General features: G+C 41.1%; 2 protein-coding genes across 3 annotated transcripts in view; both read right to left on the bottom strand.

The window, feature by feature from the left end:
• Positions 1-41: 41 nt before the first annotated feature.
• On the bottom strand, positions 42-10996 carry ccdc92ba (coiled-coil domain containing 92Ba). The gene is made up of 4 exons (XM_032508717.1): positions 10461-10996; positions 9976-10114; positions 5665-5712; positions 42-3686 (listed from the first exon to the last, which is right to left on the bottom strand). The coding sequence occupies exons 2-4, from the start codon at positions 10106-10108 to the stop codon at positions 2968-2970; spliced, it is 900 nt and encodes a 299-aa protein (XP_032364608.1). The 5' UTR covers positions 10109-10114; positions 10461-10996; the 3' UTR covers positions 42-2967.
• A 1358-nt stretch (positions 10997-12354) lies between these two features.
• Positions 12355-15420, bottom strand: part of tlcd2 (TLC domain containing 2) — a 29405-nt gene continuing 26339 nt past the window's right edge. For both annotated transcript variants that reach the window (XM_032508733.1, XM_032508725.1), the window contains exon 6: positions 12355-15420. In XM_032508733.1, coding sequence (XP_032364624.1) covers positions 15060-15420 — 361 coding nt within the window. In that variant the 3' untranslated portion in view covers positions 12355-15059.

The following is a 15420-nucleotide window of genomic DNA, read 5'->3' as shown; positions in this document are numbered from 1 at the left end:
GGTAAGCTTCCAAGCAACAATAAGGAGGCAGGCGGCAGATAGACAATCCTTCATTTTATTCAAATCTCGTGTGCAGTAGATCACTATAGAAAGCTAACACAGTATATGCGGTAATCAGTTTAGGCTCACCAAGGACCAAACCATACAACAATCTAGAGCAACATCTCCATGTTGGGCACCACACCGCATTATTGCTAGAGACCACATAACATGTCAAACAAGATGCTTCATGGTGCCACATACGGTTGACTGAAATGTTTCTCTAAGATGCAAAATGAACAGATTCGACCTCAACCAGGACCACAAGGACAAGACCTCGACAAGAAGCTGCTGACATTTTGTCATAAGTATTACTATGAGGATTAGGGTTATTATAAAGGCATTTAGAAAGATGGAAGACATTCTCTGTGTGTGAGAAAAATTATCTACTTTCTTGATTTGTTGTGGGATGTAGGGTTCTGCTCTGAACAGCAGGAAAAACAAATCAGTCGGTGAAGATTTACTCTCTTAAACTGAAACATTTATGAAAAGACATCTTCATTAAGGCATCACACCATTCATCTTCATGTTAATTTGACTGGTGGGCCTCTTTGGCTCATTAGCATTTTCCTTCAAAGTAGACAAACAAGTCAGCAGTCTTTGTAGCTGTATACAACGACCAATATTTGTGATTGCTTTATCCAAGTTGTTACATAATACCAAAGCAAAGATGATGTGAGATTATGCAGGATGTTAGTTTATTATTATGAAAGGTGGGTGGGGGGTTTAATCTACCTGCCGCTTTAGTTGAATGACATGTGGAGTGATGAAGTCTTAACAGTCTAAACCAGACAGCTTTGTACCTTTATCCAAGCTTTCTCATAAAACTTGAGGAAAAATAGTGCACACAGTCATGCGAATGGCTAACCAGCTGAGAGGTGAATGAAACCCCTTGTCACATTTGCATTTTTACTAAAAAAGAAGACAGGTTTAGTTCGTTTTCATCCAGATAGTCTCACGTGGCATAATAATACGCCCATTTGTTTTAACGCTGCTTCACAAGCAGCATGTCATCGATTCCTTACTTGGATATGCTTCCTATAAACCGTAACAAAACAATTAATCACTTAAAGATTCAGTGACAATCAACATAAATAATCAATTTCATAATTTGAAAAAATATTAAGCAAAACCTACTGAGCACAACAATTACAAAATACAAAGTTAAACAATCATAAAATCTAACACCTCGAGTGTCTTTAAACCGGCTAACGTAACCTATTAATAATATATAAATATATTGATATATTGCTTTATTGAGGATATACTGCTAAAACATAATGCTGAACTTCTAACCAGTAGCTGCAGTGGGCGAGAAAAGCCTCACAGCACCTAATCACAACTAAAGTCGGTCTTACACGAACGCTTGTTTCAAAGACACCAATGCTCAGTTAAGTCATGGCTCAAGTATAAACCAACTGTAAACAACCTTAAATGAAAAATAACCGAGATGCCACATAACATACAGAAAATATTTAAATGCAAATCCCCAAAAGTCCTCTTAACGGGAAACAAAAGGAAACTATAAATACTTACATACTTAGAAATGTCTTTAATATCCACACTGTGTTTCCTGTATGCACAGCTCCTCTATTATAAGGCAGCAATTAAAGGAGGGTATTGAACGGACAACTACAAAACAGTTAAAATAGAGTCACTATAAGTGTTAGTGTGGTCTTTTTTATACTGCTTTTTTTAAGTTGCTATTTGCTCCTTGTTACGCTAGGGGCCACCATGTGCACATGTTTTGATAACAGAGGACACACACAGCTTCCTGCTGAGACCGCCCTCTTGGCAATTACAGTAAACAGTCACTGTCTTGGTGTGCGTTGTGATGCAGCTACTTTGGGAATTTGCGTAGCCTAAAATGGAAAAATAACAAAATGCAAAGTTTCAGTTGAAAACAAACCAAACTGTCATGTTCTTGTTTGCCCATTTTCCCTGAGGGGAAAAGAAACCGACACAACAGCCCAAACACAATCTAGTTGAAGTAGTAGTAGTAGTAGTAGTAGTAGTAGTAGTACTTGTTTGTGTGTGTGTGTGTGTTTTTAGTACACAATCCACGCCTGAGTTAAACAGTGACACAACACCGGAATAATGTATCCTGATCAAATATTTTCATGGACATATTCTAGCCTATTAAATATGAATATTATTACTGTGTTTATTGTATAAACTGGTGTAATCCAGGTAAATTGGATCTACCGGATTTTATTGGAAGTTCTCATTTCTAATCAGTGGTTGTTTGTATTTTGCACACACCTTCCAATCAACATTGTTTTTGACATGGAGGACTCACACAGACGTGCACATTACTACTTCAGACATTTTCAGCTGTGACTCAGCTGTAGGTCACACAAATGTTTGGTTGATTTATGGTTGACCTTGAAAGCTCACAGTTGGTGGGGTTACACAACACATCGGCTTGTAGTCCACCTAAAATGGCCGCTACCACACACCATCACCATAGATCAAAAAGGGGTTGCTTTGTGGCTGGGTTGGCTCAGGTGGTAGAGCGGGCGCACATACACGGAGGTTTACGCAGCGGCCCTTTGCTGCATGTCATTCCCCCTCTCTCTCCCCTTTCATGTCTTCAGCCGTCCTGTAAAAATAAAGGCCTAAAAATGACCAAAAACATATTCTTTACAAAGGGGTCGCTTTGAAATAAAGGGGCCCACGTAATACTGAGCATGTGACAACAGTGGAAAAAGACAATTCATTCAACTTAATTTGACGAACACTGAGTTTTGCTTTGCAAGTTATTTAGTGTCATTTTAAAGTAAATATTAAGTGTAATATAATTCATTAGCTAAAACTTAGTATCAATTCAGTCAAGGTGCAGAACAACAGTTAACAGCATTAACAGTCTGACAGAAGATAATTGTCCCGTAATCAAACTGCAGTTAAAAGTGCAGTTCACGGTCATCGCTAATCAGCCTTTGTCTCAGCAGCTGGGGGCACTGCGGCTGAAGACACCAGTCTGGCAGCTTCAGCCTGGGGCTCCACCAACCCCTCTCCACCTCCTTCCTCCTCATCCTTCTTCTCCAGTCCTAGTGGAGGGTGTCTTTGTGCCACAGCGTGCCTGGAGCGAGCCCTGTGCCTTCGAGGGTGGAGGAATAGTGCGGGGTCCGGCATTGCTGTGGGCTCTGCGGGGCCCATCACTTTCTCTATGGGCACACACTCCCTGGCACGCTCCACTCTTGAAGACGCCCTGGCACTCTTACGCTTGGGTTTAACCACGGGAGAGGAAGGGGAGGCTCCTGACGGCCTCTGTGGAGAAACAGAGTTCTGCTCCGCACCATACTGGGCCCCCTGACTGTTGGTCCGGGCGAGGAGTCCCTGCCTCTGTTGCATCCGCTGGTGGTGCAGTTTCTGCCTGGCAGCATGCAGCTGGAAGGAGAGGTATGCTGCTGCTTCCGTTTGCTTCTGCAGCTCTGTGTTAAGGATGGTGGAACAGTGGCTGCGGCGTTTTAGCTCCTCCAGGAAATGGCGCTCCTTTTCCTTGAGGTTGGCTCTGAGGGCTCCCACCAAAGCCCCTTTGTGACTCAACTCTTCACGAAGTTCTCCTAAGGAGCACTCCTGCTCGGCCAGGCGGCTCTCCACGTCCGAACAGCGAGCCTCCAGGAGATCCTCTTCCTCTAGTAACTCTGACACAGACATGGACCAGAAATACAAGTGTTAAATACCTGCAGGAATTCAAATTAAGAGTTCCCATACATGTATAATTGTAAAATGTGCCTACCTGCTACATAGTGTATCTACATACAAAGAGCTCTTTCAACAACAAAAACATGCACGCACACACACATATTATATATATATATATATAGATATATAGATATATATATATATATAAAAACCATATACAGAATATCCACACAGTTGAATACACATTGTACATTATAGATGCACATTACCTATTTTGTCTCTAAGACCATCTCATAATCTGAAAATGGTACAGTATGGCGGCTTTACAGCTGGGCCATGAAATAACAAATATGGAAAAATGTAATCTCCATACTACAGCTGGGCAATATATCAATATTAGTCATTATTAGTCATTGTAATCATATTTTGGGATTTGTTTTAAAGATAGAGTCATGATACACACATTTGTCGTTTACATAAATCCAGTTTTAGCAATCTGATACATTCTCACATGATAAATGCTGCTCTCCACATTGACTTCAACCTCTCTGCCAAGGCCAGGTTTAACGCGGTATTCTATTTGTTGTTTTTGCTTTCATGGACAACACACTTTCATTCCAGTAAAATATCTCAGAGGAGAGGGAGGTATGGATGAAAAGCCAGTGCAGCAACCTTGGGGCAAACTGAGCTGGAGATTGCCAGAGGAGGAGATTACATCCACAGAGGCTGGCACTCATGCCTCTCCCCATAGAAATAGGTATGGTGTGCAGGGTAAGAGGATCCCAAAGGGTGGAGGGAGGTTTGGTGAGTCCTGCAGGTGAACCTATTAAGTCTGGAATCCATGTTAGGCTTAGAAGTAACAAGGTGCTTCATACATTATACAATCAAAGCAGTGGGTATTTTCACTTGCTCTCTCTTATTTTTCTGATGTGTCTTCATCTGTAATCTTCTTTCTCTAGTATCTCTGTCCTTCCCTCTGTTTCCCGGATCCTCTGTCTTTCTCCCTCGGTCTACCAGGATGGATCCTCTGAGGACCGATCAGTCTTGGGTTTTCTGTTGCCAATCACCACACCCAGGTTGAGCTCATATGCTAACTTTAGACTACAGTACCTAATGTGATCTTCATATTCTTCCATACCCCTCCGCCTCCACGTCTGCAGCTGACCGCATCCTGCCGCCTTGCCTTTTCTCTTAATTGCTCTTCTCACTACCTCTCTCCTTCCACCTCTTCTTCTCTCCCTTTTCCTGTCTCTCCGTCTCTCTTGTTCTCAGCAAAGTCTTGTAAGTGGACACCCCCTCTGGGACAGCAAGGAAAAACGAGAGCAGAGAATGAAAAAGAGGATGGATCAATTTTTCAGGGTGGGAGGAGAAGAGAGCCGTGCTGTATTGATGGATTAGGGGATAACCGGTCCTCAAAAAAAAGGAGATGGGGTCTAATGGCTGTGTAATGCAGCCAAGCATGACTCCCTCCCCCCTAACTATCTACAAGCACATTCACACAGCATTTTGACTTCTCGTCTCCCGCTCTGTCTTTAATTCGCTGGGACAAAATGGTGCCTATCTCTGCATACTTGCATCCAGACACCACAAATGGTCCTGCAAATGTCAGCTATGAGCCAAATATGTTGAGGCAGGCTGTCTTTGCAGCTGTGTATGTATCTTGACAGTGAGCACGTGCGGCCCCCCATACAGCTGTGAACAATTCATTTTACGCAGAAAAACAGATACACTTTGGGCCCATGATCTATCTTGTGTATGGTTTGCCAGAGAAGACATCCCCCTACTTGCGGGTAAGGAAATAAAGAGAGAGAGAGAGAGAAAGAGAGAGAGGGAGGCAGGGTTCTATCCCCTTGGGGATGGGAGGCTGGGATGCTGGCGTTGAGTTACGGTGGATTGGGGGTTGAGCGCCGACGGAGAGCTGATGCATAGGATGAAGAAAAAGAGATGAACATTAAAGGGATTTTGTTTTTAACATACCCATTTGGTTTCTGCCTGGAGGCTTCATCTTTAGATCACTTGTCAACTCTGTAAAACATAAGAGAAAGACAAACCACAGGAGAGAGCCAGTAAAGAGACAGGAATAAGAAATAAACACATCAAGTCATATTGCAGAGCCTAAATAGAGATGCTCAATCTGGCTGAAATCTCTTATCAAAGCTGTACACTGAGATTTCTGTCGGCTGCGGCTAGTTGACATTACAGATTTCGGTTTCCAGCATATTTTCAGTGAGCTCATCCATAATTTATGAAGCTAAATCTGAAACTTGAAATCAAAGACAGTTTGTCACAGACTTGGCCAATGATGTCCTGTTACATTACCGGAGAAAAACTCTCTTTACTGCAACCTCAATAACATATTAGCATGATTAGTATTCCTTACTGAAATCAATATTCATTTAAATAAAAACTACCGGCAGTGCAATCTGTTTCCAGAGGAAAATGCAAATCAAACAAATAGAAATCTAAAGAAGTTGTGTTAAATTACTTGCCATTAAGCAATGTAAGCAGAGCCACATCCATGAATGCTGGGTAACTCTTTACACTGTGTTGTGGCACATTTTAACATTTTAAGTTTTATTTTTGAACATTCTGCTGATTTCTAAAGGCGATGCATGCTTTGGTCTGGAGAACTGGCCAGTATAGATGTTCTTAAGTGATTTCTTTGTAAAGAGGTTGACTTTCTCTTGTGTATTGTATACTGAATACTGTTTGTGTCATGTTGTAGATGCCTTTTATGCCTTGCATTAGTGGATGGCCTTTGCATCCATTTGTCTTGTGCCATAAAAAAACACTCAGCAGCTTGCCTGTGTCAGTGCTCGACTGGACAATAAAACCATGATTGCATGACAGTGCAGGAAGTAATAATCGAGCTGAATGGTGTTACCGTGAGGTACCCCACCAACACGATTAGGATTATCTAAACATTACTGAATACTGGATGAAATCTCATGTCAGTGCATCACAGCAACTTCTGGTCGTAGCTTCTGAGAACATAATTTATCAGACTGGTGTATGGTACTTATGGTTATTAGCAGGGTCACACTGACACTGCTGGTCGTGTCTGGTCTGTAAGTCATTTGGATTGTCATTCAGGGCGTCCGGACTGTAGGGAAATCTCGACATCATAGCTTTCAGCACACACTCATACACAGGGATGTGTCTGTATGTGTGGCTCCCGTAATTTTAGATGAATGTCGCATAGATTTGTCCTAATTTAATTTTCCAAAGCCAGAAATATGTGCTCAATCAGCCCTTGGTGATGATCGTTCTTTTTTTTTTTTTGAAAGAAAAATGCCATCATTTTAGATCTATAACTCTCTAATAACACTCACTGACTTAGATGTTTACTATAAATATAAATCTAGAACAGGAATCTAGAACAGCAGGTGTGTTATTTGTCGCCTCTCTTCTTCTCTTGCTCTCCCTGTCACACCCGTTCTCCTTCCCTCTGCAGTCAGCGTAACACGCCCACCCATTCAGCTGACATGAAGAAAGAAAGACAGAGGGGATGAAGAGGGTGTGAAGACAGATAGTATAGAAGAAAGAAAGGAAGGAAGGAAGGAAGGGAGGGGTAGAGGTACCCCAGATAAGAGACAGACGGACTTGCTGATTGCTGTATTGAAATGACTGTTGAATATGGGAGACTTTGAGAGGTCCTGTTTTCCAGTCATTATCCTCATTAACGACTGCCAGTCATGAAGTTCATTTAACTGCAGATAGTCAGATCTAGGAACTATTTTTTTTTTTTTAAACAGTCAAACAATGAAAATGAGGAGCTCAGCACATCGCAGCATCCGGTGTGTGTGTAATGATTTGAATGTCTTGTGAGGCTTATGTCCTACAGCCTCACTGAGGTTTTTGTTTCATGGCTCAACCTTGAATATTGCAAACATATCTCAAAGGACAGACACAACACACCACACAACACACACACACAGACACCACACATCCACAACACACACACCAACTTTATTTCTATGACACACATAAATACATTGTATCAGAGAAGACAAAGCAGAATACAAAGATTGATTTAGCTCGTTGTTCAAGGAGACAGAAGAGCATAGGAGCCTTTATGGAGAGTTTAGAACAATACAAAAAATAGTCAGCAGTACAAAGGCAGAGCTAATAATATGCACGGCAACATCAGCTCAACCTTGCAGTATCCTTCCAGGCTACACATTAGTGAGTTGGCAGCAAACGCCCCTCTCTACTGTAGCTTCCAAGCCGTCCTCCAGACTCTTCATAAACTCATTTTTATATCTGTGAACCTCTTTGAAAACAATCCAAAAACTGAGAGAATGACAAGTTATACATGCTGTTAAAATGTATCCTGGACTCAAAACTACTGAGAAGCAGAAAGGCTGCCTGTCAGGCAAAACTGTACATCTGCAAGTAGTGGTCCTCTCTGGGACTCCAAAACCTGAGAGATAAATCATTCCCTGGGAGGACGAGTGATAGCCAGAGCCCACTACAGAACTAGCAGGCCTGCACTACCATCCAGGCAGAGGGCCTCATCAACCCCTAAGCTTACTAGGACACACACATGGACCGCTGGCCAAAAACAAAGCGTACAACTTGAAAACTTTAAAGATATAAAAGGCACCAAAACACAATGCTTTCCAAAGGACATGGTCTGACATGACAAATATTCTTGCATCACACCCAACTGTGAAAAACATCCTAGAGCACACAGGGGCCAACAAAACTTTGCTGAACCACTGAACACACTCAGGTCCTTGTGGGCCCTCAACCACTAGCCAGAAGAGAACATGACAGATGGTTTTCAACTGCATTTACCCAACATTCAGTGCGCTTTACTGACAATTTCAACTTTTTCTGGGACCACAGACATACTTTCAGGGCAGATGGAGTTTGCCAGGACAAGTCAGGAGGGAAATTGTTCCCCTCTAACCTATTTCACTTCCTGTGTCACCGATCTATTCCCTCTGCAAAAAACAAGAGGGATTAAAACGATAACGAGACAATGTTAAAGCTTAAGACAAAGCTAGATGTCTTAATGTAGTCATGGACTCAGGCCTACATTTTAACATCCACGTCTTTTTTTGCCCTGTTTCTTGTCCTGTGCAAAGCCCTTTAAATGGCTTTGTTGTTGAAAGGTGCTATACAAATACACTTGGCTTGCCTACTGGAAATGAACAGTACACACACACACACACACACACACACACACACACACACGCACACGCACACGCACACGCACACGCACAACACCCGCACACACACGCACACACCACACACAACACACACACACACAGGCCATTATTGACCAGATGTGATTGTGCAGCGGAGCTACAAAGTGATGGAGGGGTTTGTTTTCTACACTGGTTACGTTGGCTCTGAGCCATCTCTCTCTCTTTCACACACACACACACACACACACACACGCACACACGCACGCACCCTTCCCCCTGCTCTCCTGCCTGTATTTGTTAACCACAATCCTGTTCATATGGATTACTGAAGACATGGGATATGGATTAACCATGATGGAAATATTTAATTGCATCTCTCTCAGGATGTATTGTAGATAATAGTAGAAAGATAAGGAAAGCCTCCAGGAATGAAAAAAAAAGGAACATCCGCACAAGTATATTTTATCATGAAATACAAAAGTGTGTGTGTGTGTGTGTGTGTGTGTGTGTGTGTGTGTGTGTGTGTGTGTGTGTGATCACATGCACTTGCTTGCTTGATTAAATGGACTGCATATTCCATTATGCCCAAAACAGGAAATGATGAAATTGTAGCATGACATCACCATGTAGTCATTGTCTGGCATCGATTGATGATTCAGACACACACATCAGATGAACAATGAGGCCTGTATGCACATGGGGAGATTTAGTTCCTCTACTTCAGATAAAATATGATAGTAAATGAATGTATTTGGGTTTTGGACTGCTGCTACAGGCATCTTTAACTCATCAAATTGTCGCGGATTTCAAAGACCTAACAAATCAAAAATTGTAATAATCAGATAATAGTTGCAGTCCCAGAGCCCTAGATGATAAATAAATATATAAATATATAGTATCCTTACAGCTTATATATCTATAAAGCATCAATAAACAAATTAAAACTTGTCTTTAATGTCAGTGACATACATAAGCCTATATCGTACAGAGGAATAGTTGCTCAAATAAGTCCAATCTAAGTTCCATTCTCTAACTCAAAGGTGTATAATTATTTTTTGGCAATTCTTAGTCAACTAACATTTTGGGGTCACGTAAAAGTTTCTTGTAACAGTAACGTCAATGTGTTCCTCACCTGAGCATCGTTTCTGCAGGGAGAGGATCTCCAGGTGGAGGCCATGGAGTAGAGTGAGGTGCTCCTGCCTGAGGAACACTACGCTCCTCTCCACACTCCCGATCTGCCGAGACAGGCTGCTCTCATCAGCCATGGCCGCCTGAGGGACAGAGGGAGGATGGGAATTATTGTGTTGTGGGTTTTTCTTTTAACTTAACCAGCATCCATCTCTGCCTGTCTTTAGGAGACTACCTTTCCCAACTTCACATTACATCATATTACACTTTAAAGCTTAAACTCCAGCTGCTAAATGTCCCTTTCCTTTACTGGGAACATTGCTTATGTCAGCCTCAGGGAGAGGGAAGTGCAAGTCCTGTATTGAGGTCACATGGTAGCTATAAATAAGCTATTGATGACCAGAGAAATCAGCAAAATGGGAGAGAACATGCACCTTCAGCTATATGGATAAGCCTTTGCATTAAGTCGATTGAAATGGATCTGCTTACCTTTAGATGCAATGTTAAGTTCCAAAAGCTTCTAAATATGATTCCCAAGCGTTATAAAGACGTCCTCCATGCTGGCCTCCAGTGCTGCTCCAAATCCTGTCGGCTGCGGCATTCAACCAAAAACATCTGATCTGAAGCGTGAAAGTGGTTTTAGCTGCATGTGAGGCCGTTTGATTAAAGGACCGAGAGGCTGGTGGCGGATCGCTGCGTAGAAATGCAAAACCACCACGATGCATGGCACCGCGGTCCTCCGGCAAAACCGCTCCTTGGTGCAACATCGAGCATCATTAGGAAGAGGATGTTCTCAAACGCGTCGATATTAAAGCCCACGAGCAAGGTGCGCAGTCCACTTTTCAGCACGCGCACCCTTCATCCGCGCCCACAGACTGAGACGAGACATCAAGCTGCTGTGGACTGGGAGACTGAGCTGGGCAATGATGAAAACAAGCCACAGTGAGCAGAACACGAGAGCATCGTACGACAGAGTCAGCAGGACAGCTGATTGGAGGGACCAGCCCAAATCAGCTGTGCGCGTAAAAGGGCGCGTGGGAGTACCACAGCCCGTATGTTTCTGGGGAGTGCAAAGGAAAACACAATGCTGTGGATGGGGGGGGGGAATAAAAAAAGCAACCATATTTAAATTCCACTTGCTGTAAATCTGTCAATTTCTTTTTATTTTGGTAGGCCGTACATCTTGATTTATGATTTCTGCATCATGGACAGAGACAGCCCAGGCTGCTGCAGTGGTTCTCAACCTGCGGGCCGCGGACCACCTGGGGGCGTCTCAGGAGTTCCTCTGTTATTTAATTCTCAAGGGGAAATCCTGTGATGATGTGCAAGTTAGAATATCATAAATAAGTTAAATGTATAGTATCCAAAGTAGTGGCACGTTCAAAGTGTAATTTTTATTTTTTTTAAAACGTTCCTTTATACGGGATAAAGGAACCCTTTAAACAGCATAAAACTAACAAACTGGAACTTACATTAAAGCCAAATTTCAAAGTTAAATGTATTTCAATATTCAATCAATATTATATGTTGTATCTATAATATCATATCTATTACCTATAATATCTGACAAGTCAGTTGAGCATTTACAGTAATACAAATTAATCTAGCGGTCCACTGGATGTTAAACAGTGTACAAGGCTGCACGTTTGTCCAAAGAGAGAAATACAATAGGTTTTGCTGATGTACTGTGTTATGATGTACAAATACTTCAAAGGTGTTGCGCTTAGGGGCAATTCAGCTCAAAATTAGTAATGTGGCAATGTAGAACATAACTAAGTATATTTACTCAAGTACTACTAGATCACTTTGATTTGTGCTACTTTATACTTTTACCCTACTACATTTATGAGGCGCATAATTATATACACTTTGCTCCACACTATCCAACAGCTATAGTAACCAGTTAGTAATAATATCTATGATGACCTTATATTATATATAATATACCAATATCACATACATTAGTTAAACTTAGCTCCTCCTGGACCAGCTACATTTGAATTCTTACATTTTAGTGTGATAGTAGTACATTATAATAATATAGCCCTGGCAGGGACTATTAAACCTGTATAATATTCAAACACATTCAGCTGATAATGCATCTTTTACTTCAGTCAAATTTTAATTGTACAAATGAAGTTTTGTACAGAAGGGATTGTTGCAATGAAGGGATTACAACTTTTACCTACTGGTTCTGAATATTTCTCACATCACAGCTATGAAGTATTGATAAGTAGAACTGTATCTTCACCTAAGTACCCAAGTGACCCAAGTACCCTGGACTGCTTATTTTACCACTTACATATTAATCCCAAAATCTGCAGTACAGCTGTCAGACAATAGTAAAAATATACGTCTGTGTGTCATTGAAAGAAAAACAGTGTTGTTCTTTTTATCTTTATTTTCACATTAAGCAAATGCTGTTAATATATAAACATAAAATGGAGTTCTGATTACAAAACAATCTGTCAAAACATGAAAAAATTAAACTTATATTTACACTTGAAGGCATAATTCTGTGAAATGTGACAGTTTGATACTCTGGGAAAGCCGAGGAAGATAAAGCGTTTTGGAGTCTTTGACATACTGCAGGGTCAGTAGTCTTCACTGTTGTTTGGAATTTGATTTTTTTCATGGTTAATAGACAATATTTCACCAACCCCCACAAAAAAAGAAACCTTATAAATGAACAGGCAAGGATGTAAAACTGATATTACAGTATGTGTTGGTTGTGATAAAGGAGCTGATATTTTCTCATTCTGTGAGACTGTCTCTGTTGAAAAAAATATGAGGCAGTGTGGCAACTTCACTTCATAAAAGGTTGCCACTTTCAGCTTTTCAGCTTTCCTTGTGTCCACTACCCACAAATATAGAATAACCCTTTGGCCTCCGGACAATCATAGTTTGAAGCATATAGATAGCAAAAAGAGCAGGACACAGCAACATAATGTATAATTCCAATAACATTACATCCTTGTTAGAAAGAATTTCAATTGTCATCACTATAACCACAAAGTCAAGATGCACTAAAAACAAATTTAAAATTGGCGAAAAAAGAAGCAAATCTACATTCACAATAAAAATTCAAAGAACAAGTTACAATTGATCCTAAAATTGGGGAATCAGCCACGGCCACAATACAACAAAATTTAACAGTCTTCCTCCCAAACAGGGGCGTTTCTTTAGTGCAGCGATGTCTTGGTTTTAAGTTAGCTTCAGTTTGCACAATTTGTGTCTTATGTTTCAGAACAGTATGTTCTCGTCTGCTCCGTGTTTGTAATGTGCTTCGACAGCCACGATCAAGGGGCTTAAGCTCTTTCAAGCTGAGAGGACTATGAGCTTCCCAAATGACATTCAGTGATGTAAATATAAGACCACTACATACGCAATTATATCAGCTTCACTATACACGTGTATTTAACAACAGGGACATTCACTGAACATTGTGTTCATTTTATCTATAATCTACAATTTCTTTGTAGTACAAATAAAATACAAATCTACACAATTTTATCCCAAGAGGACTGATTATACACAAAAAACGCAACAACTCAACAAACATTGATAGCACCAATTATGGCCATAAGGACAGTAATGCTTTGAGGAGAGTGGTCAAAGTAGTCGGTCTCGGAGCAGCCGGGTGTATAACAGTTGGCTGTATTCACAGATCTCAGACCTTTTGTTTCTCTGTATCTCCTGGTGAAAATTACAAAAAGCAGAGATCTACATAGATGTTAGGAAATAAAGCCATCTCTGGTGTTCTAGTCTGTGTTGAGATCACTGAGGTGATGTTGAGGAGTGTGCTGTCCTCCATAGGCCAAATGAAGAATAACAACTTCTTCAGCTCCTAGTGCAAACTATAAACCATCACGGACCACAGAAAGGAAACATGAATGCCAGTTTGTACCGCAGCCACATCAACGTCAATTAGCTTGTTTTGTTATTTCACAAGTTTTGAGTTTCTGACAAATACAGCAGCCAGCTGACAACCTCTGTCGATGACTGCTGGCCACTGATGCCACTGGTGATGGCTTGCAATTCATTAATAAGCTTTTGATTCTGTTGTTCCTCCTGGATTTACCGTCTCAACAACCAGTGCTATTTCCCAATCAGATCGGAGGGGGACAAGCTGATTTAAGGATTATATTTACAATGACTGTAAAGCCTGTTAGGACGGTTTGGGTTATGATTTAAAATTATTTTCCCAAGATATTTTATTACAATTTAGCATTGCGTAAAATGGCCATAATCTACTAAATCAAATCTGATCTTTTTGTATCCACATGTCAAAGTGTTCACCCATCACCCTATTCTTTTCTTCAGAAAGGATTGGTATGTGCTGCATTTCCTCTCAGAAAAAAATATAATTTTTAACATAACATTTTAACATTTTTCTTTTCTAGTAACAAAAGGACTTGCCAAACCATGACAGCGAAGCTTGTGTAAGATTGAGGCAAAGAATTGATACAACCCTTTTGAGGTAGCACGCAATTTTTAGCTGAGATTTGTTAGGAAAAACAAGATATAAATCACCTCTGCAGCGGTAGAGGGATTGGATTCCGTTACGTGAGATTTTATATAACCCACAATGGTATAATATATATAAATAAAAGGTTATTCTTAAGATATTTTTTACATGTTTCCTATGTAAATATGTATAAATGTATGTATGTGTTGGAGGTTATACAAACAGTGCGTCTTCACTTGCCGTTAGCTACATTTAGAACCGATTTAGCTGAAACACCCTGTGGGAAATAAGGCGTTTGGTGTTATTTTACAAGGCCTTCCATTGTTCTTAAGAGAAATCCTCCATCTACTAGTGAGCCACTATTGGCACTTTAAGATGATGGAATCACACACATGTACTGTACACAAGCCTAAAGTTAAAACCACAGCACAATGTGGCATAATGCCTGTGTGTGTGTTCTCTTTTTTGATGTAAGGCTAGTTGATTACAACTTGTGTTCATGTACCTGTACAGTATGAGAGATAAAAAGATCCCTTCATTTCCCAGCTTTGAGTATATTACACACAAGCAAAACGGTACCAAATCTCAACCACAGGTCGTTAACATACAGTAATGAGTTTCTATATCTCCTTCTCTTTCTTGCTCTCCCGAGTGCTGCTCTTCAAAAAGTCACTCCTGAGTAGGCGACAAAACAGGATGATATTCATGGTTGTCATGATGGCCATACCCACGCTGCCCAGTGTGTAGGTCAGGAGGGGCACATTGTCCCTGTTGAGCACCAGCCAGCGGGTCATCCAGGCCAGCGTGTTGATGCGGAACACCACGTATGTGCCCAGGTTGATGATGCTGTTGATCCGGTACAGCGTGCCAGTGGCATTGCTGGCCATTCGCAGCATTTGCCTGAGGTGGAGGAACACTGAGTTTATCTCTACCAGCAGAGCCACCACAGCAAAACCCACATAGCGGCAAGTCAGCGCAGAG

This window comes from Etheostoma spectabile, chromosome 3 (genome assembly GCF_008692095.1).
Source record: "Etheostoma spectabile isolate EspeVRDwgs_2016 chromosome 3, UIUC_Espe_1.0, whole genome shotgun sequence".
In the NCBI taxonomy this organism is placed as follows: domain Eukaryota; kingdom Metazoa; phylum Chordata; class Actinopteri; order Perciformes; family Percidae; genus Etheostoma; species Etheostoma spectabile.
This window is presented reverse-complemented; position numbering and strand designations above follow the sequence as displayed.

Bases quoted from the DNA above. Each gene is read 5' to 3' on its own strand.
- ccdc92ba (XM_032508717.1), bottom strand. From the start codon at position 10,108: ATGGCTGATGAGAGCAGCCTGTCTCGGCAGATCGGGAGTGTGGAGAGG. The intron at 5,713-9,975 runs GTGAGGAACACA...TATGTTTTACAG, and splicing joins CCTGCAGAAACGATGCTCAG to AGTTGACAAGTGATCTAAAG. The intron at 3,687-5,664 runs GTATGTTAAAAA...TGTCTGTGTCAG, and splicing joins TCCAGGCAGAAACCAAATGG to AGTTACTAGAGGAAGAGGAT.